Source organism: Astyanax mexicanus, chromosome 2, assembly GCF_023375975.1.
Source record: "Astyanax mexicanus isolate ESR-SI-001 chromosome 2, AstMex3_surface, whole genome shotgun sequence".
Lineage (NCBI taxonomy): Eukaryota > Metazoa > Chordata > Actinopteri > Characiformes > Acestrorhamphidae > Astyanax > Astyanax mexicanus.
The window spans coordinates 47253958-47280716 of record NC_064409.1 but is presented as its reverse complement, the minus strand read 5'-3'; the positions used below and the strand labels follow the sequence as shown (position 1 = coordinate 47280716).

The following is a 26759-nucleotide window of genomic DNA, read 5'->3' as shown; positions in this document are numbered from 1 at the left end:
AGAAACATCTGGACTGGGGTGATTTTGACACAATGGCCGGTTCTGCATGCTGTTCTATTAAGCTGAGGAGATCAATGGTAAATACAAATCAGGGTACCTTGATTATGTCCCTATATATGACTTATACAACATTTAATTGCCTGCTGAACTGTTGGGTTTACATATTTAGATATGTTCTGATCAGTTTCCACAGCAGTAGCTACTTCAAACTACATTTACTTTAAAGACAGTACGACCAAAATACATTTAAAATGAACTGACTTACACTGAAATACACAGAAGTGGGCGTGGCAGATTAAGATGGACAGTGCAAACCATTCCATAATCCAAAATGTAACAGGTTTAATCAAAGACCAATTCTCTCTCTCTTTCTCTCTCTCTCTCTCTCTCTCTCTCTCTCTCACACACACACACACACACTTCCTCTCTAGTCATTCTGCCTGTGTGTGTGTGTGTGTGTGTGCTGATGTATCAGTTAGTGTGATGTGCTGTATGTTGTCTGTTTCACAGGTTTTTTTTCACGTTGAGTCACAATTATTTTTCACATCAACAAGAGCATGTTGTACATGTTGCCCTTTTTGACATCTTCCTCATTAGGAACAAAGACACACACACACACACACACACACACACACATAGACACAATCAAACACACATATGCGCACAGACAGACACACAATCAAACACACACACACAAAATCACACGGACACACAGACAGACACACAAACACACATACACACCCAAGCACACACAAACACACACACACACACACACACATACTCAAAATCACACATGCACAGACACACAATCAAACACATACACACACAATAACACACGCACAGACACTCAATGAAACACACGCACACACACACACACAGTCACACATGCACAGACAGACACACAATTAAACACACACACACACACACACAAAATCACACACACACACAGACACACAATCAAAAACACACACATTCACACACACAATCACACATGCACAGACAGACAAAATTACACACGCACACAGACAAACACAGTGCTCCAAAATGTTTAGCATTGGTTCATCAGTCAGTTTGTCAGGTGTTCTTAAAAAGGCTATTTAAAATTTTAGGGGTCACCTCACTCTCTCTCTCTTTCAATTGCCTTTCTCTCTCTCTCTCTCTCTCTCTCTCTCTCTCTCTCTTTCTCTTTGCCTCTCTCTCTCATTCTCTCTCTCTCTCTCTCTCTTTAATCTCTTTTGTTTTTGTGTTTAGATACTGTATCTCTGTAAGCGATTTTGCATCATGTGTGCTAAACTGTTCAGCTTCGTCTTCACGTCTTGGAGAGCTGCTACACATACTAGCACACTCTCTCTCTAACTCACACACACACACACACACACACGCTCTCTCACACAAAAACACACACACTCACACACACAGTGGTGTGTGGAGTGGGTTGGTTATGTAATAGCCTCTCGTATGTTCTCTCCACTCTGATGGTTCTTGGCCGAGCTGTGCGAACCAGACACACCCTGCACAGAGACGGCGTGTGTGTGTGTGTGTTTGTTTGTGTGTGTGTGTGTGTGTGTGTGTTTGATTAGAACTGTGTCCTGTGGGGGTTTTGTGAGGATGCTGAGAGATCTGGTCAGCGTGTTTTTGGTGTTTGGTATGTGTGTGTGTGTGTGTGTGTGTGTATGTGCAGACCGTCTGCATGGTGTTGGATATGGGTGAGTGGTTGCATGTGTGTGTGTGTGATGTCTGATCAGTGGGAGGCAGACTGTAGATGCATGTGATGTATGTATGGAATAAATATGTGAGTGTGTGAGTGTGTGTGTGTGTGTGTGTGTTGGGAGATAGTGTGGCTATAGATAGAGATGTGATGGAATGGAATGCATGGAATAAACATGTGAGTGCTGCTGATGTGTGTGTGTGTGTGTGTTGTATTATTGCTACTGCTTTGCTGTGGGGATCTCTAGAGAGCAGATGAAGGGACTGAGGGATGGATGGAGGGATGGATGGAGGGAGGGACAGTGGGAGGGATGGTGTGTCTCTCGCGTTTCTCTCCAGCCCTGCAGCCGAGGCTGTTCTCCCCACTTTCCTGCTGCGTGGGTGAGGGGAGCCACACGCGGCCCCCCGGGCAGGTAACAGCAGGATAGTATAACAGGTCACGGTGAACAACAAATGGCCCACCCGCCTGCCTCAGAATGTTTGTGTTCCCTCGTCTGTGTGTGTCTGTGTGTGTATGTGTGTAAGAGAGGAAGAGTGCGTGAGTGTGTGCAGACGTATGTGTGTGTGTGTGTGTGTGTGTGTGTTACCGAGGCTCTCACCTGTACCTGTCATATATCCTTTCCTTGTCCTCTGTGTTTGCACTGTTACTGTCTGTTTGCTGCCCCCCCATCCCTCTCATGTCCCCCCCAAACCCCCTCACTACACGCACTCATTCTCACACACACTCTCTCACACACACACCCGCTGGTTGCTATGCCAACAGCCCACTTTCGAGGTGGGAGTGGGATGAGCTGGAGAGTTTAGGGGGAATTTGGGTTCATTCTGCCCCCTACTGGTCGTTCTGCGCACCCCTCGCCGCTCCAGCTGTTCAGCAGGAAGAGGATTTCAGCTGGTTTTAAGAGTAATTAGGAGATCAGCAGAGAACACAGCTGTGAGTGCTTTACTACAGATGTGTCACAACAGCATAACAGCACAAATCTGAAGAGTTATGATGTGATTGTGAGTAATTAAAGACATTAATAGGCCTCTCACGATAACCAATTTATTTTATGAATGATATACTGTCCCATAAATAAATGCATTAAACAGTATTGTTGTAATTTTAATTTTAAGACTGTTTATGACACAAATATAATAATAATAATAATAATAATAATAATAATAATAATAATACAATAGTATGATAACAAACTAAAAAAAAAAATTTAATCTGAATATTAAATAACTAAAAAACTTAAAACACAATGGTCAACATACAGGTCATTCATATTAATAAACTCTTCTTGCTTAATATTATTGAGGTCCGAAAAAATGATTGAGATTTTTGGATAAACATCATTTTTCACGCTTTCCACAATCATTCTCACTACTGCTCATTTTGTACATTCATATCTAAGCTATTATTTCAGGGTAAATATATAGTATATACAATCAATATGCAAAGCAGTCATGATATATAAATAATATAATCATCATCCAGTTTCAGTTACAGAGAACAATATCAGCACTTACTTAACCCTATAGATTGCTTGCAGCTTCCCTGAGGGCAGTATATATACTGTATAATTACATGCCTCAATAATTTATAGCGCACTAGTTTGGAAATACTTTGCTTTTCTTCCAATTTAATGTTTAGAATCGCTGGATAAACAGAACCGCGTGCAGCCGTTGCAGAAAACATATCACCAGCTACAGTCAAGTGCTAATGTGACTAATGTACAAACACATCACAGGATACATCGTCGAGCTTAGCAGGCTAAACTGGCTCTGTTAAATCCAGTATTAAGCAAAACAACAGATTTTACACTGTACTAGAAAGCATATATCATTTTCCAGAGTTTTATCTCTTTCAATGCATGTGAAGCTATGCCATAATCTTTGCAGGTATAGTTTAAAGTGTGTGTGTTTAGTTACTTATTTTATTTCGTGTATTTTATAGACTATTTCATAGGGTCTCATATGTATTGTATTTTTCGCACTATAAGGCGCACCAGATTATAAGGCACACAATCAATAAACGTCTATATTCTGGTCCTTTTTTTATACATAAAGTGCACTGAATTACAGGTGGCGACAACTGTAAAGCTAAGCTAAGTGAAGTAAACAAAAAAAATAAATAAATAGTTCAGACGAGCCAGACAAGTCAACAAAGTGCTGGATGTTAATCTACACAGATTTCTCTCCTAAAAACGGTTTATTTGGGTAAGTAAAGCGCTTCCATTTATTTCCACTAAAGCTGGAGCATTAGCATTAGCGGATAATCGCTAACCGTAATGCTAACGCTGTTCCAGCAGTGTTAGCCAGGGATAGCAGCAAGCTACAGGCTGATAATACTCACCTCTGGACAGCCAAAGAGCAAGCTAGCGCTTAGCGCAGTTAGTGTGTAAGGCTAACAATGTTCCAGCAATGTTAGCCGGGGCTAGCAGCAAGCTACAGGCTGATAATACTCACCTCTGAACTGCTAATACTGCTGGAGAACTAAATTAAAGCTCCAGTATAACGCTGTACTTTAGTGGAGTGGCTTTACTGCTCCTTACAAACTGACTGTAAAATTCAAACATAAGACGAACCAGATTATAAGGTGCGCTGACGATTTAGAACACATAGTAGCAAGCTTTCCATACAGTCAATCAATTTATCTTTTTCAGCAAATGTGATTTTAATGATTGCACAGTAATAACAAGTAATTAAAAGTTAATGAATTTTTTTTTTGAAAATTAGATTTTCTTTATTATCAATTATCAATTCAACCCTAATAATAACACATTTCAAAGCAAACATGGACCTCTGAGATCCAAGCTTATATTCAGAGCTATCTTTAGCCCTCTGGACTGAATTTTAAAGGTGCCCTAGAATAGAAGACTGTATTTACTCTTGGCATAGTTGAATAATGAGAGTTAAGTACACAGAAGTGACAAACCTTGAACCACAAACACTGTTGTGTCCTTCTTTCAAAAAGAAAACCCAGCGTAACTAAAACTGAGCTGGAAAACCGCCAGTTCTAAAACTGCAAGACTGTTATGCGAGTTGTCATATTATATTTAGGCCACATGAATGTGCACACAGCTAGCTCACAGTAGCTAACAGCTAATCCTAGCTGAAAAAACTAAATGCACTGCCCACACAAATTCATGTCCACATGAATAACACATGCTAAACACCCAAAAGAAAGAAAAGCACCATACCCACAAAATACAAGAAACTGCCACACAGCAGGAAAATGTGGTCCAAATCTAATTTTCTGACCAAAAACCAAGGTTTATTTTTGGCTGTTCAAGCAGTCTTTTTAATGTGACTCATATCTGACTGACATCTGCATGAAGGTTTTATGCTACAGCCATGACCTGTAGCATTATAATATTATAATATATTATAATAAGCTTTATAATATCATTGGAACAGAGACATCCGTCCAAATATCTTGTTTTTCACCCATTGAAGACCTTAACTCATGGTTGCTGTCCATTGTTGGTTCTCCTTAACTTAGCATTGTTTCTTCTTCTACTTCTACTTTTACTTCACTACATATTTACAATAAGTTTAACACTTTTACTCCAATGCATTTTTTATGTGCTGCATCGTTACTTGTTACATTGATAAAAATGTTAGGAATCATAATTTTGAACCCACATTATCACTGAAGCCAGAGTGGTAGATGCTCAGCACTTTCAACTTACCACTGCTTTCTGTAATAATTACATTAACATATAACACAATCTTTCACTTTTACTTTTAGTGCTGTGTACATTTTAGAATAAACTACTTGCAATAGTTAAGTACAAAAAATGTTGAATACTTTAGTACTTCTATTTAAGTGTGGAGCTTAAAGAACACTTAAACTCCTACTCAAGTCACTTTTTTAATAGAGCACTTAGAGTAGTTTTACTCAAGTCTGGGTCTTTAGTACTAGATACATTTCTGGTCACATATGACGCAAAGAAAACAGGGGAATTGGGCCACTTTTACCTGCTGTGTAAACATAGCTTTAGTTGAACGCACACTGTCATGCGAGGACACATAGAGGACAACAGAACTGTTTAGTAGAATTCTAGAACTATTGTTACCAGTGTTACCTGTTACTTTGAAAAAGTAATTAGTTATAGTTACTAGTTACTAACTGAGTTACTCCACTATAAAGGTAACTAGTTACCAGTAAAAGTAACTATTGCGTTACTTTTGTGTTATTCGCCCCGTAACCTCACACACACACACTTGCGCCTTTGTCTGTGTGCAGAAAGTTAAGAAAAAAAAGTTAATTGAACAGCTAAAGTAACGTGCAGTAACGGGGTGTCGGAAATGGTAACAGCGTTATAGTGACAGTCAGAGTAATAAGTTAGATTACTCGTTACTGATTTCTTTTTTCAACGCCGTTACTCCCATCACTGATTGTTACAGTAATAAAAACAAAGCTGGACTTCAGCATTGTTTTTCTTCTCCCCACAATAAAAGATAAATTCATGTGTTTTGATTCTAAAGCAAAATAACAGAGTTGTAATGGGTGTGTAAAACTGTGTCTAGGCATTTTTCATTAAAACCAAAGTTGCACACTTCCTATTTATACATCAGAGAAAAACTCAAAATGCTGAATAAATGCATTCTACACCACCTTTTAAAGCCTCAAAGCCTTTTCTCTTTTTCCCATCATGCAGCCTTCACTCTGAATCAGGCTTCAGTCACAATAAATTATACAGCCCTTAGTGAATTTCAAGGATTTGCTCTGTCGCCTGCCAATCAATATGGAGGGAACAAAAAACAGAGGGAGTGTGAGAGGAGAAGAGCGAGCTCTTGTTTTCTTACTTTCGGTATCTCATTCCTAACATTTCCACTCTTAATTGCTTGAAAAGAAACACCCCCTTTGCTTTTTTTTTTAACTCTTTTTCCCATTGTTTGCTATTATTACCTACCACTCTCTCTCTCTCTCTATCTTTATTTTCTCTTTCTCTCTCGTGCTCTCCCTTTCACCACATTCATTCTTCCATTACAGTCAGTCACGCTCTCATCAGGTTCCAGCTCTGTGTGCGAGCTCCATTAAAAGCAAAAAAAAAAACACTATTCAATTAACCAATTAACAAATCAGCTAATCAATTAGCCACTAATGAAACAATCTGCACATTTGAGTGACACTCAATTAAACAAAATTACTCAATTAACCAGTACTAACTAATTAACTTTCATACTTACATCTGAACAGTAGCTTTGATTTGACCCCCGTAACCCCTCCCCCTCCCCCCGCCCTGTCTTTTGTCTTCTGTATGAAAGTCTGTTTCTGTTGTTGCGTCTGAACGTCTGTGTCTGTCCTCACTGTCTGCTCGTCTGGCTTCGCTTGCTTTATTTGTGTCTTTAAGACGATCTGGGTCTGTCTGTGTGTCTTCAACAGTGCTTATTCCACTGGTTTAAAGCCGTAATTTAGCAAACCAAAGAAATAAAAAACACCCACAGAAATATGGCTTTCCATCAATCCTAATTCTAATCCTCCATGGTGGGTAAAACGTGTTGACAGACAGACAGTTTATGGGTTTCTTGCTGTGAAACCCATCACCTCTGGACTTTGCCGCTTGTGTTCCCAGCACCCCTGTGGATCAGAGCCGGACTGAATCTGTACTCAGGCCTCTTCCCGCTCTCTTTAGATTGTTGGGGTCCACCTTGTGTGATTGAACTTTCATACAAATGATTCCATAAAGTCTAGAAGATGCAGTTTAGCCACAAGAAGAATTTCAGGCTGTAGATTTCTTATTTCTCTCTGCTCTCCTCTCTTCCCCACCATTCTAAAGACGCATGTTGTCTTCTGACCGCACTGCCCCACCCTCGTCTGTCCGTCTATCCGTCAGTCCGTCTCTTTGTCTGTTTCGTGGCTTTGCCATATTCGGTTTGTTCACTGCGTCTCTATTCCTTTTCTTCTATATATTTTTTTTCTCCTAGATTTTTTACTCTTGCATTTTTGCTCTCTCTCTTTCTCTCCCTTTCCAGCTCTCTCTCTCTCTCTTTCTCTCCCTTTCCAGCTCTCTCTCTCTCTCTTTCTCTCTTTGTTACAAAACAAATGCTTCATCTTTGTCTTTCCTTTCTTTGTCAAACTAATCTAGAATGTGTTCTGTTTCTCTCTCTCCTTCTTTTTTCCAGCATACTCCCTCTCTTTTGCTAAGCTCTCTGTATGCTCTGGTTTTTGTTTACTGTTTTTATTCTCTTTTTTTTTCTCTTCATTTCTTTACTTTTTTTTTTTTTATCGGACTGACCAGATTAAGCGTTTCTTGTGTTTCCAGGCTTGCTCTCTCCTTCTCTCTCTCTTTCTTTTCTCCCTCTCTCTCTCATTTCTCTCTCTTGCAGCTCTGCTCCTCTGATAACTCAGCGCCTGGTGTAGTCGATGTCTCTCTCTCTTTCTTTCTTTCTCTCTCTCTCATGGTTTTGTTTGACTCTGTAGCCTCAGTCTGTAGTCATGCTAATAATATGCTGCCTCTCTTCTCTGACGCAGAGATCTCTCTTTCCTTCTCTCTCCCTGTTTTTTTTCTTCTTCTTCTTGTCCTTCTGTCTTCGTCTCTGCCTCCATTGCTTGTCCTTTTTTCCTGTGAGTTGTCCATCCTCGTCGTCTCTCTCCTGATGTCTTTGTTCTCTGATCTGTCTCACTGTCTGTCTCACTCTTTTACAGTATCAGTGTTGTGCAGTACATTTCTGTTGTCTCCTACTCTCTGTTGACCAGTCAGTCTGTTGCCTGTGTCACATTCATAGTGTAAAACGTGATCTGCCCTGCAGAAAAACACAGCTCAGGACCAGCTTTTGCTGGTAATTGGTGTCAGATGGTCTTAGCTGGTCTTTGATGGTCAAGTTGATTGAAAATTCAGTTAAAATAAAATACATTTATATTTATAGCGCTTGTTGTCAAATGTTGTCACGAAGCAGCTTTACAAAGATACAGGTCCAGGCCTCTTTGTTGAGTGAGCACAAAGGTAACAATGGCAACAGTAGCAAGGAAAAACTCTCTTAGACTGAAAGAAATAAACCTTTTTCTAATGTTCTTCCATTTTTCCTCCAATTTAGCTAGGCCAATTGTCCCACCCATTCAGCTGCCAGTGAGCTGTATTTCCCCCATCACTAGTGATGCCACAACACAAGGAACGTAAAGACCAGCACATGCCTCCTCTGATATATGTGAAGTCAGCCGTCGCCTCTTTAGAGTAGCCAGCGTGCTCGGAGGAAAGCGCACCAGCTTTGTTCAAATACATCAGCTCACAGACGCCTCGTGCTGAGCAACATCACCATGGGAGTGCACCATACGAGAACACCATCTACCCACCCAGAAAGAGCAAGGCCAGTTGTGCTCTCTCAGGGTTCCGGCAGCTGATGGTAAGCTGCATGTCCGGGATTCGAACAAGCGATCTCCCAATCACAATTGCAGGGCTTTAGACCGCTGGACCACTTGCCACCCGGAACCCATCCAAACAAACAAATAACATAACAACAAAAAGAACTGGTCAGAGAGATAAAGGATAGCTATGGCTAATGTAGGAGCCAGTTATGAATTATGATAATGTGAATGGGGGGTTGAACACAAGTCCATACAGGTTATGTACAGCTATGGACACCTCCAGGGCATCTCTATACATGGGAAAGAAATAGTGAGAGAGAATAGAAAGGAGGAAAAGAAAAGGCATTAGGAGGGTTGTTTTAAACTAAAAAAACGTCAAACAAAATGCTAATCGACGAGAAATCACGACTTGTGTTAGGACCAGCCAATAGTTAAAAAGCTCTTTACCACTGTAGAGTATGTTTTATTTGATTTTGGTTATGCTGCTCATGTTGTTTACTGGTCGACTAGGACTAGCATGTTCTCACTGATGATGCTTGTTGACCAACTTGGTCATTCTGTTGATCTAGCGACCCTGTGCTGATCAAGAGCAAAGATATTCAATCAGCTTAACCAGCTTGACCATCTTGGGCTGATCATGCTGATTTTTTTAGCAGGGCTCTCTCTCTCTCTCTCTCTCTCTCTTTGACTCTGCTCTCTTTTCACTCTTACGTTGGTTAGTTCTTTGCAGGGTTTGGCTCAGTGCACTAGTTCTCTGTAAGAACCTGAGCGCTCTCTATTTGGACAGTGCTAGCAGTGCTTTAATAGCTGCTGAACTGTAAGAGATGATGCATCGTCACTGTTCGTCACAGTTCTCTCTGTAGTTCTCTGTCTGCTCATGTAAATGTGAAGTTTTGTCAGCTTTCTCGCTCCGAACAATTCCACACTGGAATTTTTTTTTTCATGTGTGTGTATTTTAAATGTCTGATTGTGAGTGTGGTTGGGTTTTAAAAAACCTGTTTGTGCTAAAAATGCTTGGGCTTATTGTTGATTATGCTTTGTCCTTCAATGGTTCGTCTGTGAGTTTATAAAATGAAAATGAGACGCTTGCTGTAACTTGATGTATTTTAAAATACAGTACGTTTACGTTGCATTTTTCGTTTTTGGGTCTGTGTTTCTCTCTTTTTTGAAATTGTGGATCAGACATTAGTTACTTACTCATTTGCTGGTTCGTAATTGTTTGTATTATTGCTTTTTTTCTTTTTTGATGCAAAGCTTAATGCAAATCTTTTGGAGAGTGCAGATTTCCATCACATGCTTACTGTCTGAAATGTGTGTGTGCAGCTCAGAGAAAAAGGCCGGAGGTCCTGCAGTGTTCTGAAATCTATGTTCACCCCAGTCAGAATCTAGAAACTGAATTTTTCCATGTTGGGTTTGCTTGATGAGACAGAGCGCCATGGGCCAGTGAGGGGTAAACTGAAGTTCTCGCACTGAAAGATCATTTTCCTTGCATGGAGAATCACTCTCTCTGTCTTTTCTCTGTCTGTCTGTTTGTCTATCCGTCCGTCTGTCTGTGTGTATGCAGTAGGAATATGGGAAATAAGCCAGCGAACAGTCCTAAGGGTCATCCTCCAGATGCTGACGGACATTCCTCTGTCTCCGACCTTGCTAACTCACTCACTGGAGACATGGTGATGGTAAGACTGTGTGTGTGTGTGTGTGTGTGTGTGTGTGTGTGTGTGTGTGTGTGTGTGTGTGTGTGTGTTTCATGTTCAGATTGCTCTGCTTGTTTCGTGCTGAGTCATATCTTTGAGAGTTCAAGTTATTTTCACTTAAAGCCAGTCTCTTATCTACCACTGTACTCCCAAGGAGGTGTAGAAGAGGTGTGTGTGTGTGTGTGTGTGTGTGTGTGTGTGTCAGTGGGTTTTTGTTTGTCTGCTTGAATAATTTATCAGTTCCTGACTCATAAAAACTGCCACAATTGTTCCAATTCATATCATATTTGGGATTAATCTACTTCAGTTTTACCTGCACTGCACACTGTTCAGATCACACTTAATTGCTTTTTACGCTTCTGTGCTTACACAAAAGTGTGTGTGTGTGTGTGTGTGTGTGATTTTTTTTTCCTCACTGTTTAGCTGTCTCCTGGCTCGGATGAAGATCACGAAGGTCCAATCAGTGAGAAGTTGGGCAGGATTCAGTTCAGCGTGGGCTACAGTTTCCAGGATTCTACTCTTACTGTCAAAATCATGAAAGGTCAAGACCTGCCTGCTAAAGACTTCTCTGGGACCTCTGACCCCTTCGTAAAAATATACCTACTGCCTGACAAAAAGCACAAACTGGAAACCAAAGTAAAGAGGAAGAATCTGAATCCTCACTGGAACGAAACCTTCTTGTTTGAAGGTTTGTCTTTTTTCCTAAATATAGTCGTCAGTCCAGCATTGCTTTATTCTTAGAAATATGCATTGAAGTCCCATAACCTGTTCATAAATCACACACACACACACACTCATAATGACAGCTGAGCTATTAAACTAAGAAATGCACACTGTTTCTATATTTATATACTGTACACTATATTGCCTAAAGTATTTGTGTGCCTGCCTTCAAACATACATTAACTTGAGTCACATCCTATTGTTAATCCATAGGGTGTAATTTGATGTCAGGCCAACTTTTGCAGCTATAACTGTAACGAAGAGGAGGCAGGATGCAAGCGCAAGTCGGTTATATTTTTCATATCAGAAAAGTAAACAAAGAACAAAACACTATGGAATAATATAAAGAAAAGGTAACTGAAACAAAACACTATGAAACAGGATAAACCAAAAGACTGAAACAAACAAGCAAAAATAACAAACAAAGAAACAAACTCAAACTTGGAAAACTGAAGACAAAAAACACAGCAGGTATGAGGCTTAAACAAAACAGAAATACAAGATCCGGACAGAGTAACAGGACACGGTGAAACAAAAAGCGCGACACAGAACAAAGGAGCTCATGGGGTATTTATACACAGGCACACACTAGGGACACCTGTAGAGGTAATGAGGGGGTGGAGTTACAAATGAGACAGGAGGGGTTACAGATGACAAGGCGGGGCTAAGGCGGTGGATACAAGACCAAAACACAACAGTAGCACATGGCTGGGAAACATGACAGGTAAACAATAGAGAACAGGACAGGAGAAGAGAGGAACCACAAAAAAGGAAAGACACTGGACAGACACAGGCTAAGGTGTGACAATAACAGCTTCAGCTCTTCTGGGAAGGCTTTCCACAAGGTTTAGAAGTGTGTTTATGAGTTTGTTTGACATTCTTCTAGAAGTGCATTTGTAAGGTCAAACACTGGTGTTGGTTGAGAAGGTCTGGCTCGTATTATTCACACTAATTCATCTCAGAGGGTTGAGGTCAGAACTCTGTGCAGACCAGTCCAGTTCTTCCACACCAAACTCACTCATTCATGTCTTTATAATATTGCTTTAATTGTTATATTATTGCTTTGTGCAGTGATGCAAACATGATTTGGCCATCGCCAAACTGTTCCCCAAAGTTAAGAGCATTAAAAAAATGTTCAAAATCTCTTGGTGTACTGAAGTATGAAGAGTTCCGTTAATCAGGACTGTTTAATCTTGTTGTAGTTGTAGTTCTTTTACAGACTGAGTTAAAGTAGATCAGAAAACCTCCTTAGAACAAAGACCATTCTTTCAGTTCTACTTAAAATATATTGTAAAATATATTGAACATGATTCCATTTATTTATTAAAGCAATAAAGAGACAAACACACAAGAGGGTGGATTTTATTTACTCTGCATTACTCATTGAATAAGTTGATGCTATACTTGTACAAATGTCAAAATGTTGCTGTAGGTTTACATACATTCAACATGGGTGTCAATGTCATGTCAGTATTGGGCTTCTAATGATTTATTTTATCTGGGGCAAAATAAGAGTACAATATACACCTTTAATAAGAAAAACTGAGTTTCGGGGGCACCGAGTGGTCCAGCGGTCTAAAGAGCTGCCACTATGAGCGGGAGGTCGCAGGTTCGAACCCCCGCTCATGCAACTTTGCCATCAAGCTGCCGGCACTCAGAGGGAGCAAAATTTATCTGTGAGCTGATGTATCAGAACCGAGTTGCTGCGCTGTCCTCCATGCATCAGCAGCAGTTTAAAAAGAGCTGGTGGCAGACTTCACAGGAGGAAGCATGTGTTAGTCTTTGCCCTCCTTGTGTGTTGGGGCATTACCAGTGATAGATAGATAGATAGATAGATAGAGAGATACTTTATTTATCCCGAAGGAAATTTAGGAGGGGGAGTTCTAATGAGTGGTTTGGGTAATTAGCTGTGTAAATTGAGGAGAAAATGGGAAAAATTTGAAATAAAATTATATATATATAAAAAAAAGAAAAACTGAGTTTCAAAAATTTTGATGGGTTTTTCGGAACTCATGGTCAAATTTATGCACACAAGGTCAGAAGTATACAAACACCCACTTAAGTTTATAATTCAGTGTTACTGAAAGTTCCAAATTGTCTTTTAACTTGCTATGGCTAGTGAACACTGTTTTTGCTTCTTTTAGTCTTTTATATATAGTTATATTTACAATTTTATATTGACTATAGTATTTCTACTAGGGTCTGTAGTCCATTCAGTAACTGCAGAGCCAGAGATATTTAAGTTCTTGTTCCTCTCTTTGGTTAGGATTTCCGTATGAGAAGGTGCGAGAGCGTACGCTGTACCTGCAGGTGTTGGATTATGACCGTTTCAGCAGGAATGACCCCATAGGAGAAGTGTCCATCCCTCTAAACAAGGTGGAGCTCGGCCACAACCAGACCTTCTGGAAGGAGCTGAAACCCTGCAGTGATGGCAGTGTGAGTAGCTTTACAAATCACAGTTTTACAACCTATAGATCTATTCTATCTATATAAGCAAAAATAGCTTTATTTAAAACACTTTATTTATTTTATTCAAAAAGAATGTTTTGAAATGCACTGGATAATGAAAATACAAGGGAAAAAAATCAAAGTTGAAGAAAGAAGGAAACAAAGAAAAGCTGGGTGGCTTCAGAGTTTCTAACTATGCATGATAACCTGAATGGTCTTTCTTCCATGGTTTGGTCAGCAAACAGTTTGCCCTTGAGTCATGTGCTGAAAGCTCTAAGCCAGCATCTCCCAGCTCACCATAGTTTTTAACAAGTCTTTATGATATATCTAACAGACCTCAACTCACCAGTACATCCTCAGGGTTGAGCAAACCTAAAACTAAAATCACTGGTCTTAAACTTGTTCAAAAAGCCTGTTTTAATTATGAAATAGCACCACATACTGATTACATATATTGTTTTTGTACCAATTCCAAGAAAAGCCCCTGAGGCCCATCTCAGATCTGGATTTTACCCATGGTTACATCACTGAAAAGAATTAACCAAAGATCATTAAGTAAAATTGGATATATAATATATTTTAATATATACACAGTATAGGCCAAAAGTTTGGACACACCTCTCTTTTTCAATGCGTTTTCTTTATTTTGATGACCATTCGCATTGCAGGAGTACATGTGCACATGTGGAGTTATGCACTTAACAAAAAAAGGTGAAATAACTGAAAACATGTTTTATATTCTAGTTTCTTTAAATTAGCCACACTTTGCTTTAATTACTGCTTTGCACACTCTTGGCATCATTCTCTCAATGAGCTTCAAGAGGTGGTCACCTGAAATGGTTTTCTAACAGTTTTGAAGGAAGGAGTTCCCAGAGGTGTTTAGCACTTGTTTGCCTTCACTCTGCGGTCCAGCTCACCCCAAACCATCTGGATTGGGTTCAGGTCCGTTGACTGTGGAGACCAGGTCATTTTTTGTTAAGTACATAAAACTTCACATGTATTCATTCATAGTTTTGATGCTTTCAGTTAGAGTCTACAATATAAATAGTCATGAAAAGAAAAAAAGGCATTGAATGAGAAGGTGTGTCCAAACTTTTGGCCTGCACTGTATATATATATATATATATATATATATATATATATATATATATATATATATATATATATATATATATAATATTTTTGAGCAAACCTCTTTCTAATGCTATTGTGACATTCAGAAGCGTTTTTTTTTTATATTTCAATATTTTTAGATTAGTATTAGGGTGTTAATTTTAAAAGGTGTTTATTTTTATTATCATTTATCCCTACAATTTTGTTCACATTTTACTATTAATTATCACTAAAAATAGGAATAAAAAGGAAAGAAATCTAAACAATAAAATGCTTTCTCTTAAAATGAGCTAATATTGCAAACGCCTTGTCATTAATATGTAATGTAGTGATATGTGGCTCCTAGAAGGCTGATTGGTCCTTTTATGACCTAAAATCTTTCTCCTCTACTGTCCATCTACACTCAACCAACAAGAAGAGTCTTCTTGTTATGTAAAGAGGGCACTGAATAAAAGCTGTGATTAAAAAAAGGTTAATGCTACTCTTTTTTCTACTAAATTAGAGATAATAATTTTATTATGCAGATTTAATTTAAACAATTTAATTATTAGTAACAGAAACATAATATCTGCTAACTAATTGGTATAAAATGTTAAAGCTGTGATTTATGGCATTTTGAAAAGAAAGTCACTGTTCTCTGTTGGCCACACCCCCACAATAGGTATCTTATTGGACATCCAGGTATGTCCTCTTGTCAGGACAGTAGGATTTAAATGCCTCAGACCGATGTTCATTACAGTGGACAAAAATATGAATTGCTTGTTAATCGCTACAATATGTCTCCACAGTTTAGTATTTTTTTTTTTTTATTAAAAATTATACTTATTGATCAATTAAATAATCTGTAGCAGCAATCCTAGTTTGTTCTGCGTCACACCTGTGTGAAGAGCTGTTTCGGGTGTTTTGCTGAGGGTTGTGATAAAGCTGCTGTAGGCATTAATTGATTTATGTTCAAAAGCGAAAAGGAAATGCAGAAAGAGCCGAAAGATCAGATAAAATTGTGTTCAAACTTAGCTGTAGATTCTTTAGACAAATATTATCAGGTCTTGTAAACAGAAGCTTTAGGTCTCAGGTGTTTGTGTGGGATTGATTATTAATGAGAGGAATATTTGTTTGTGTCTGACTTTTTTCAGGGGAGTCGAGGCGACCTGCTCTTGTCTCTGTGCTACAATCCTACTGCCAACACCATCACAGTCAATATCATTAAAGGACGCAACCTCAAAGCTATGGATATCGGAGGCACTTCAGGTACGTGCGTACTGTATGTAGATAAGCAGTATGTGCATGCACTTATATACAGCTCTGGAATAAAAAAGAACCACTTAAAATGATGAGTTTCTTTGATTTTACCAAATTGAAAACCTCTGGAATGTAATCAAGAGGAAGATGGATGATCACAAACCATCAAAACAAGCTGAACTGCTTGAATTTTTGCACCAGGAGTAAAGGCATAAAGTTATCCAAAAGCAGGGTGTAAGACTAGTGGAGGAAAACATGCCAATATGCATTAAAAACCAGTGTTATTCCACCAATTATTGATTTATAAACTCTTAAAACTTTATGAATATGAACTTGTTTTTCTTTGCATTATTTGGTGTCTGAAAGCTCTGGATCTTTTTTTGTTATTTCAGTTTTTTCTCATTTTCTGCAAATAAATGACAATATTTTTATTTGGAATTTGGGAGAAATGTTGTCCGTATTTCATAGAATAAAACAACAATAAAACAAATCAAAAGCAAAGGCAGGATTGAACAAGGTCATTACGCTCATTACAAGGGTTCCATGTTTAAACCCAATTGCTGTCGAAGACGAGACAGTTTTCAGTCTGTAGCAGTACAGGTTTCTTGTTCACGACGTCACTGTATACGAAGGTCATTTTGAGAGTCACTCTGGCAAAATTTGCAGAGGTACAGGGGTTGGACAATGAAACTGAAACACCTGTCACTTTAGTGTGGGAGGTTTTCACGGCTAAATTGGAGCAGCCTGGTGGCCAGTCTTCATTAATTGCACATTGCACCAGTAAGAGCAGTAAGAGTGTAAAGGTTCAATTAGCAGGGTAAGAGCACAGTTCTGTTCAAAATATTGCAATGCACACAACATTATTGGAGACAAAAAAAAGAGTTCAAAAAACGACAAATTGTTGGTGCACGTCTTGCTGGAGCATCTGTGACCAAGACAGCAAGTCTTTGTGATGCATCAAGAGCCACGGTATCCAGGGTAATGTCAGCATACCACCAAGAAGGACCAACCACATCCAAACGGATTAACTGTGGACGCTGTAAGAGGAAGCTGTCTGAACGGGATGCTCGGGTGCTAACCCGGATTGTATCCAAATCACGGCAGAATTCAATGTGCACCTCAACTCTCCTGTTTCCACTAGAACTGTCCGTCAGAACAATAAATTACTGCGGTCTAAAACCAGGTGGTTCAGTTTCATTGTCCAACCCCTGTATGTCTCTCATTAAGAGGTACACTACACTACTCCAGTGTAGCCTTTATTAGCCTTTTCCTGGGCAACTTTGAAAGCATTCTAATCATTCTAATAACTCTAATCAGTGTCTAATCAGGATATATCTGTAATCTGTCATCTGTATTGCGTTATTAAAATCCTGAGGTGCATACAAACATCTGTGGAAACATTGACACATTTGAGGGTTAAGCAGTTGGTCTTCATGTCTTCGTTATCTGTTTTGCTTTCTACACTTTGTCTCATTGTCATGCTGTGTTGCTCTGTCTCCATCTGTTCCCCATCTTAGTTCCCCTCTGCTGACCTCAAATATTTCACTACTGATCTGTAGTCTCAGCCACACTCGTGCTCACGTCTCCCAGCAATCATGGCAAACAGTCTCCTTTCCTCTCCGCTGCCATTCTTTCTGACTCCGGCTCAGAGCCGGGCTGCTGTTCCACATTTACTCAGCTACTTTGTCCTGTGTATTCACTTCAGCTTTCCTAACCTTTACACTTTCAGCCGGCTGTAATTTCAGAGTAGCAGCGCATAAAAGAAAAGGAGAAAGGGAACAGATTCGAGTGCTGCCGGACTAGAAGGTCAGGGCAGACGTGTGCCGGTCTGACTGATTGATTGCAGCGTGTCAGTAAGTCCTCTCTGTTTCTCCCTCTGGCTGCCTGCAGATCCCTACGTGAAGGTGTGGCTCATGCACAAAGACAAGCGCGTGGAGAAGAAGAAGACGGTGACCATTAAGCGCTGTCTGAACCCGGTCTTTAACGAGTCCTTCCCCTTCGACGTCCCCGCACACGTGCTCCGAGAGACCACCATCATTATCACCGTAATGGACAAGGACCGGCTGAGCCGTAACGATGTCATTGGCAAGGTGAGGACGCGAGCGCTGCGGAAAAATTCGCTCGCTCATCAAAAAGTATCTCCGTAAACGATCGCACGATTGCACTTGCCCCGTCGTTGCTATGGAAACAAACAGTGATATTAATTTGTTCAGGAGAAAGCAGTAAATTAGGTACAGCACACTTAAAGTGCTTCAGTCTAGGAGTAACTGGAACTGTTGTGCTCATTCCTGATCCTTTAGATTTCCTGGAAAACTAACTAATTTACCCCTACAATGTCTTCACATGTTCCTTAAGCTGTCCATAAACTACAGGACTTTCAAAAAACACTCTAAATGACTAAAATCTGACCCCCTCTCACATCTAAAGACTCGTCACAGACTTTTTACTCACAGACTATGATTTTGTAAAGACTGGGGGTCACTAACTGCAAGACTGAGACTAGAGTCTTTCTGACATTATTTCCCATCGTGCTTCTGGTGGAGTTTACATACAATACATATTACATAATAAATTACTTATAATGTGTATATCAATACTGTGATTTATCAGAGACTCACAACTTTTGTCCCCATTAACAGTTTATTTTTTCTGCCGCACTGTTTTTTAATAGAATACATTTTGTGTTCAACTACCCCCTTTTTTTTGCTGCAACCTTGAAAAGCAAAGAATCACAGTTTCACTGCTCTACATTTGCTTTTTAAATCGAATTAATGCAACAAAGAACATCATTCTTGCCAAATTTGTATTTATTAAACTTGTTTGTATTAAAAATAACACTGCACAGTAAGACAAAGTTGTGCAAAATAAAGTAACTATAAATATAATGACTTTAAAGTGCTGCCTGTGTTTAAAATACTCTACATATTAAAGTAAGAACTATTTGTTGTATTTTTTCTTGATGCTTGATCTCAATGCTTAGACTGGTAAACTGGCAATGTAATTTAAAAATTGTATTCTACACATATAAGACCTATTAACTGCAAAATGTGTTCTTTTTTAAATAGTTTGTACGTGAACAGTCACGTGAAATATAGTCTTGCCTCCACCCGTAGCTCTCCTCCTATTGGTTGTTGACATTGTTCTTGTCACTATTTGCGCGAGCCGAGTCTCAAGACTTGTGATAATATTAAACGCGGTTTATTTTATAGGAGCGGCAGGACTGATCCAGAAGATGCGACCGTGACTCGTCTGCAGCTCGACTCTATACAGATTCTCGTGATCTTATCCCGACTCTGGAAATTTGTCTGCGACAGAAAAAATTGCTTAAAAATCATTAGGTGTAAGGCCAGTATTAATTGCAAGGCCTTAATTGCCTGAATCAGAATTGTGTGACATTAGGAGGGGCTGGGTGGGAGAGGAAGAGGGGTGGAGTCTGGGAGTGAACTCTGCAAGATGGTAGATCTCCAGGACCAGAAATGGGAAATGAGCAAAGAATATGAGAGAGCTAATCTAAATGAAAATTAAAATATTGGCTTTTTGCCAATGAGAAAATTACACAGGCAGCTTATGCATGGTGTGGTTGAAATGGAGCATCCCTTTATTTCATGTTAGCTGGTTAGAGTGCTGAGCTTGCAGACCAGCAGCAGTGTGTCCCAGAATGGGCGCTGAGCCTATAATTACCACATTCTCCACACACAGTGCAGCAAAACACAATGTAATGAGCTATGAGACTGAAAAAAAAAAAATCAACAGAGTTTTTAAAACACTTACTTTTGTCACAGGCCTTAATCTCTATGAGAAATTGTACAGAAGTCACACACAAACCATGATTTCTTTCTGTATTTCTAAATGATTAACCTTAACAATTTCAGATTATATTTAAAACTGTCTTTAAAAGAGAAACCTGCAAAATATTTATTTAAAATTGTAATTGTTTTATATGTATATATATGTATACACCATATACTATACTCCTTGGCATTACACCAACAGGAGCTTTTATAACATCCCACTATGTATCAGAAAACATAAGTGTGGTCTAGCGGTCTAAAGCGCTGCCACAATGATCAGGAGATCGCCAGTTCGAATCCTGTTCATGTAGCTTGCCATTGGCTACCAGAGCCCCGAAAGAGCACAATTGGTCTTGCTCTCTCTGGGTGGGTACAGTAGATGGCGCTCTATTTCCCCTCATCACTCCACAGGGTGATGTCGATCAACACAAGGCATCTGTGAGCTGATGTATCTAAACCCGAGTCGCTGCGCTTTCCTCCGAGTGCGCTGTGATGCTACTCAGCAATGCTGCTTTAGCAGCAGTTCAAAAAAAGAGTCTGACTTTACACAGAGAGGAGGGATGTGCTAGTCTTCACCCTCCTGGTTTTGGGGCATCACTAGTGATAGGGGGAGTCCTAACGAGTGAGTTTGGTAATTAAACATGTAAATTGCGGAGAAAATGGGAAAAAGTTTGACATTAAAATAATAAAAAAAAAAGTCCTAAAAGCAGGTTTGGATCTCTGCACTTATTGAGTCAGTAGGGCGTCGGTGACGTTTAAGCACTTAGTGACCCCAATCTGTAACTTTGCATGGTCTGTCACGTAGGCTACATTCACATTACCAGGCTTAAGTGACTCAAATCTGATTTTTTGCTCAATGTGACTCAGATCTGATCTTTTCATAGCTGTGTGAATGTGCCAAATCCCATTTTTTCAAATCAGATTTGAGTCACTTTCATATGTGGTCCTAAATGGGATACGTATCTGGTCCATGCACATGTAACATGAGTGTGAATGGTTAAATTGGATTTTATGCATCTTTTTGCTTTTACCCATGCGATAGGTGCTTCTCTCTCGTACCCACACTTTATCTCTTGATGCAGTTGTGCAGCTAGCCTTTTTTCACCTCCTCGACCTGAGCATGAACTTCAGACCAGCTTTTTACTCTCCACTCGAGCTAAAGATACTTCACATATGAGCTGCTAACAAACGCATCATTTCCCTTTATAAACCTACCAGTTGTCTCTCAAATCTGAGTTTTTTTGTTGTTGGTAAAGAAGGCGACCTTTACACACGTATCAGTGTGCACATGTGAGACGTTTCAGGGACAGATTCGTTCACATTACACACAGATGCAGCTCACTTACATTTAAATGTGAACCGTCAAGATCACATCAAATCAGATCTGAGCAAAAAAATCTGATTTGAGCAAAGTGGCTTGTAATGTGAACCTAGCCTTAGTGACTAAGTTGCAATGGGACTGAATTATAACTGAAAATGTCCTAATACTTTTATTTATGTCCAAATAGTGTATATATAGATATGGATGCATGGATGGCAGTGAATGATGCAGATAAATCATGTAATGCCTAAACAAAGTCAAATATAATATGTTTTTGCTTTGTTTCAGATCTATCTGTCGTGGAAGAGCGGCCCAGCGGAGGTGAAGCACTGGAAGGACATGTTGAGCAGGCCACGCACCAACGTGGCACAGTGGCACGCCCTCAAAGCCTGATCACCCACACTTTGCCCCATCCCTCTAGCCCCAACACCCCCACCCCTCGTAACCCGGTACCTTGAGCCCCGAGCCCCAGCCCCATCCTTATGCACAAGACTGACTCGCTGCCAGACTGCAAAACACGGGTACTTTTAGCCATCCACTCTCTCTCTCTCTCTCGTAACCTTTACCTTTCCAACCTTGCGCTTCTTCTATATCTTTATATCACTCCTTTCCTTCTCTTCTCTTTCTCTCTCTTCTCTTTTCTCTCTCTAACTCTCTAACTCTCTTTCTCTTTTCCATCTAGAGCTTTTTAATCACTGCTATGGTTTTGGTAACATGTTTTGTTAAGGTCTGCATATGAAGTGATCTTAAGACCTTTGGTTACGTTGCCAGTGTAGCTCGCCTTTTGTAATCTCAAGCAAATAAAGAATCCCTGACTCGTCAGCTCACGAAACCACTACGATTAAACGATTAAAGCCATTTTAAAAAAGCTGTATGCAACCTTTAATGTAATGTGTTACCAAAGTTTTTATTTTTTTAATTGTGCCCCTCCATCTAGCCCGGCTCTGTGTTTACCTGTGCGTTAATTACAGACTCCTCTGTCTGCTCCTCCCTGGTTCGCATTCATCTCTCTCTTGTTTTCACTTCTCTTATCTCGTCACTCTCTCTCTCATACCCCCCCCCCCCTCCTTCTGTTTTTGTGGGTCAGTCTTCACTCTCTCATTAACTCCAGACGAAAGCCTGTGGAGGCTCATGGGAGCTCATTTATCATCCATCTTGTGGACTTTTTTCAGAATTATACGCAACGGGAATCCTGGGAATTGTATTTCTTCCAGACCACACAGATCCCTTGTGGAGCGAAGGCCTGCAGGTCACATTCATTAAATCCGTAAAGGGTGAACGGCAGACCTTCACATCTAGTTTTTCTTTTTTGTCATTAGTTTTCACACTTTAATATTCGTAATAATCCTTCTTTCTGCACTTTTATCATTGATTACATCTCATTTCCTCATCTTCATTTCCTTTTTCTTCCTCCATTTGTTCTTACGTGGTTCTGTTATCTTGTCTTTGGTATCTGCCTTCCTTCCCTTATCTTTCTGTGGGTCCTCTTTCTTTCTTTAATCTCCTATTCTCTCTTTCTCTAAAAGATGACTTTCTTCTTCCTCCGTGTGACTTGCCCTCCTCTCTCTCTCTCTCTCTGTCCTTTCTCTTGATCTTATTTCTCTGTGCTCTCTCTCTATCTTTGGCACAATAGTAGTAAATTTCCCTCCTTTTCCTGGGACACTTTGTCGTCTGTGTGCTGTGGGTGACGTGATGTAGCTCCAACAGAAATATTATTTATCCTACTGAACTCTGAACCCGGTCGAGACGAAGGGGGAAAAAAAACACAATTCCGAGACTGTCTGTTCCTCCGGGACGTTTGGAAAAGGAGACGGAATTCAAAAGGAAAAAGAAAAAAATATATAAAAAAAAAAAGCTTGATGTCATTTTTTTTTCAGAAGAAAAAAGAAGAAACCAATCAAAATGTTCTTCCAAACTTGCCGTGAAAAATAGAAGCAAAAAGCGAGTTTGTTGAGCCGCGCCGTGCCGTGCGCCCTGTCGGGGCTTCTGTAGTGTACGCTGCTCCGTGCTCGTGCTTTTCCTTTCTCTTCCCTCTCTTTTCTTTCACACACTGATGGGGACACATCTCTGCAGGAATTCATGAGATAAACAGTTCCCCCTAAAACTGCCTTTACCTGAGCGATTGTGTGTGTATGTGTGTGTATGTGTGTGTGTGTGTGTGTGTGTGTGTGTGAAAGATGTGAAACAGCTGTTAAAGTGCACGATTAGCCTCTTTTCCTCCTCTTTCTTTTCTTTTTCTCTCTCTTTCTGTCTTGGAAAAGAGACTGGAGAATTGTGGATAATCTACACTTATGTAATTGTGATTGATCAGTATGGTAATAATAATAATAATAATAATAATAATAATTGTTATGACAATAATATGTTTTGTATTTTAAGGGAGGGGTCACTCGACAAGGGTGCAGCAGTACACGGAGGCTGGGCTGGACCAGACAGCACTGATGACTGTCTCTCACTTTGTATGTCTCTGTCTATCTGTCTCTCTCTTTTTCTCTCTCTCTCTCTCCTTTTTTTTTTTATTTTTATTCTGAACCTAAGCGCAGCTCCATAACACTGGCTCCTTGTGCAGTAATGATATGCTGTTGGTATAAAGAGGATTAGATGGTGGTAGATCTTATCTTACACTTTGGTAGGAGGATATTGGCTCGTGATGCTCTGTTTGGGTCGGGTCAGCTTAAAGATGTTGGTGGTTAAAGGTCGTTGCACACTGGACGCGCCTCACAGTGCACAACTGTGCTCAAATTTACATTATTACAAAAATGATAATTATTAAAACTATACTGTAGCGTCACTCAGAGCAAGGCTACTCTGCACATAGTCTTGTTGAGTAAACCTAAATTACTGATAATTAACAGCTCCAAACCAACACCAAGAGGTGAATATTGCTCCATATTTTGGAACCACCAAAAAGTAAATCCCATTAGCTAAGCAAATAAACACACATAACCAACATGAAGGTCCCCAAACAACAAAAAGGGGAGGAGGGAAGCTCCTCTAAAGTTTTAAAAGAAATGTTTTACTTGGAGTAGACTAGGGCCTGCACGATATTAGAAAAATTTTACATTGCAAATGTCCTTTTTAGACGATATATATTGCGATATTAGACAATGCAGGGCCCATGACGTCACCAGCCCCGCTCCACCCACGCTATGTCACGCGACTGGACTGATCAAGGGCTGAATCAGCACTAAGCACTCAAAACCTGAGGAAAACAGCAAAACCACTAATTGTAATAATCAGGCATTTAAATTTAAATCAGGCTTTTTAAAAGGTAAATAAGAGCGTTTTTTTCTGGGATTAAAAGTGTGAATTCAGCTGTGACTACTGTAGAAATATCTGTGCAAAACTGTGCTGGACTGAGGTGCACAGCTTTCAATACGTGCGTTTACAAACCATGTGGATGGAGGCTATTCGGTTACCTCCTGTTTATTTCTACCCCCTCGTGCTCATTGCGCTTCTCAGGCAGCAGCAGCCTGTCACTCACACATCGCACGTCCAACCCAAGAGTAGACTTACTTATTCCAGCTTACCTCTTGTTTGGAATAAAGTCCATTATGGATGATGGGTGAGGAGAAGCTGAGAAACTGATCAACGAAATAGATAATAAATATTGTAGACTTTCTGTTATGGCACCCTCACCACACCACGTCACTTTGAGGCGTGGCAAAATGTGGCTAGGTTGTGGAACTATGTGATGCTGCACAACCCAACCCAACATCGCATGGCGTATAGGCTTCCTGTGCGCAACAGCCTAGAAACAGAAAAGAAAACAGTGCAGATAGAAAACAGCGATATTGTACTGATCATTCTATATAAAGAGAATTAGCACCTCTGCCTGTGCTACGTGGGGGTGGCTGAATCTCAATTATGCAAGCAGGCTGCTCCCAGTCTCCCAGGCCACACCGGTGCTGAGGTGTGTACACGAGCGTGGGTTGGTGCTTTATGATGCTGCTGTAGGAAGGGCCGTTGCTATGGGGTCGCCAGAGGCGCAGCTGGGGTGAGAGAGAGCGCGAGAGCAGTGGAAACAGACGTCTCTCTCCGGCCTATCTGAACCCGGCCTGGAGATAAACTTGCTTTTCACAGGGTGTGTGTAAAGTGTGTGGACCTTTTCCCCCTCCTTAGAAACTGCCAGTGTTTAATTGAAGCTGCGAGTCAAGTGCAATAATGAAATCCCTCTTTGACTTACCAGCCCTTTGTCCACAGCGGAGGCCTTTTAGATAAACTATTCACTCATGCATTCTATTCATCCTGCAAAGGCTGTGTCTTTGCTTTTTTGTACGCCGGTGTGTGTGAGTGTGTGTGAGTGTACGTGTGTGTGAGTGTATGTGTGTGTGTGCGCAATTAGAATACTAAACTAAATTTGCCTGGCCTGAACTGGGGCTGCAGCACAGAGGCTGTCTGGCTGTGATATTTATTGTGTCGGCTGTGCCGTGGCGGTCTCAGGGTGAAGTAAGTAAGTAAGGAAATGATAGAGGAGTTGTGTATGACCTACATGACAGGTTGAAGAAGTGCTGGGCCAAAAGGGAAATGATAATTACATCTAGACAGGACTGAATGCAATTTATGTGTGACCCAGAGACAAAGTCAGCCAGGTATTCCATAGCCATATGTACGCCGATATCAGGAAAAGAACAAAAACAAGGTTGCTTATCTGGGTTGTAAACTGCAGAAGGATTTGACTGGCTAGTTTTTCAGGCACAGAAGACACTGGCCGGATCACTGACCCAGGATCTGAAAAGGTGAAGCACAGGCAAAGCAGTCATCCAGCAAGTCCCTGAACTGTCTCATGAACCACATCGTTCATCATCATTTATCAGTAAAAAAACCCAACAGATGAGTCAACAGATTTTCTCTGTGTCGTCAGGAAGCACCTAGCCATAAACACAAAGAAGAAACGCCTTCTTCCTTTCAGAAGCGCCGCAGACCAAAGCCAGTCCTTACGCTGAGGCAAGAGACGAGAACAGACTGCCGAATAAAATCAACTTTATTCTGACTCCAGGGAGCTTTAAGAGACAGCTGAAAACTGGCAACAGAACAGCGATCAATAAGAATGAAGTGCTTCTTTTGATCGGGGTAGGACTTTACTATATGCTGAGTTACTTGAGCCATAAAGCACTTGAGTAAGCTCAGCCCACATGCCTGCTTAGTGTTCGCTTAGAGGACCACAGTACAACAGTTCACACGTGTTTAAGTGTTAATCGTTAACCGAGGTCAAGAGCTGCGTGACCCTGCAGCCTTTAAGCATATGTAACGTAAGTGACATAATGAAGTAATTACGTTATACTGTATATTTACAGCTTTACGATTAGATAGAACATATGGTACATATATATGTAAATGATGGCTATATACACTGACATGCCAAAAGTCATGGGAGAGCATAGATTGATTGTGATGTAAATTGAAGATCAAGAAGTAATACCTTC

At 40.2% G+C, this 26759-nt stretch overlaps 1 protein-coding gene across 2 annotated transcripts in view; it reads left to right on the top strand.

Annotated features, from left to right (window-relative positions):
* Positions 1-26759, top strand: part of syt7a (synaptotagmin VIIa) — a 235351-nt gene that overhangs the window by 200428 nt on the left and 8164 nt on the right. For both annotated transcript variants that reach the window (XM_007235122.4, XM_049474403.1), the window contains 6 exons: positions 10569-10680; positions 11122-11386; positions 13688-13857; positions 16116-16230; positions 18112-18311; positions 21622-26759. The exon at positions 21622-26759 is cut by the window's right edge and continues 8164 nt beyond it. In XM_007235122.4, the coding sequence (XP_007235184.4) occupies positions 10569-10680; positions 11122-11386; positions 13688-13857; positions 16116-16230; positions 18112-18311; positions 21622-21726 (967 nt within the window). In that variant the 3' untranslated portion in view covers positions 21727-26759. The remainder of the gene's footprint in view (positions 1-10568; positions 10681-11121; positions 11387-13687; positions 13858-16115; positions 16231-18111; positions 18312-21621) is intronic.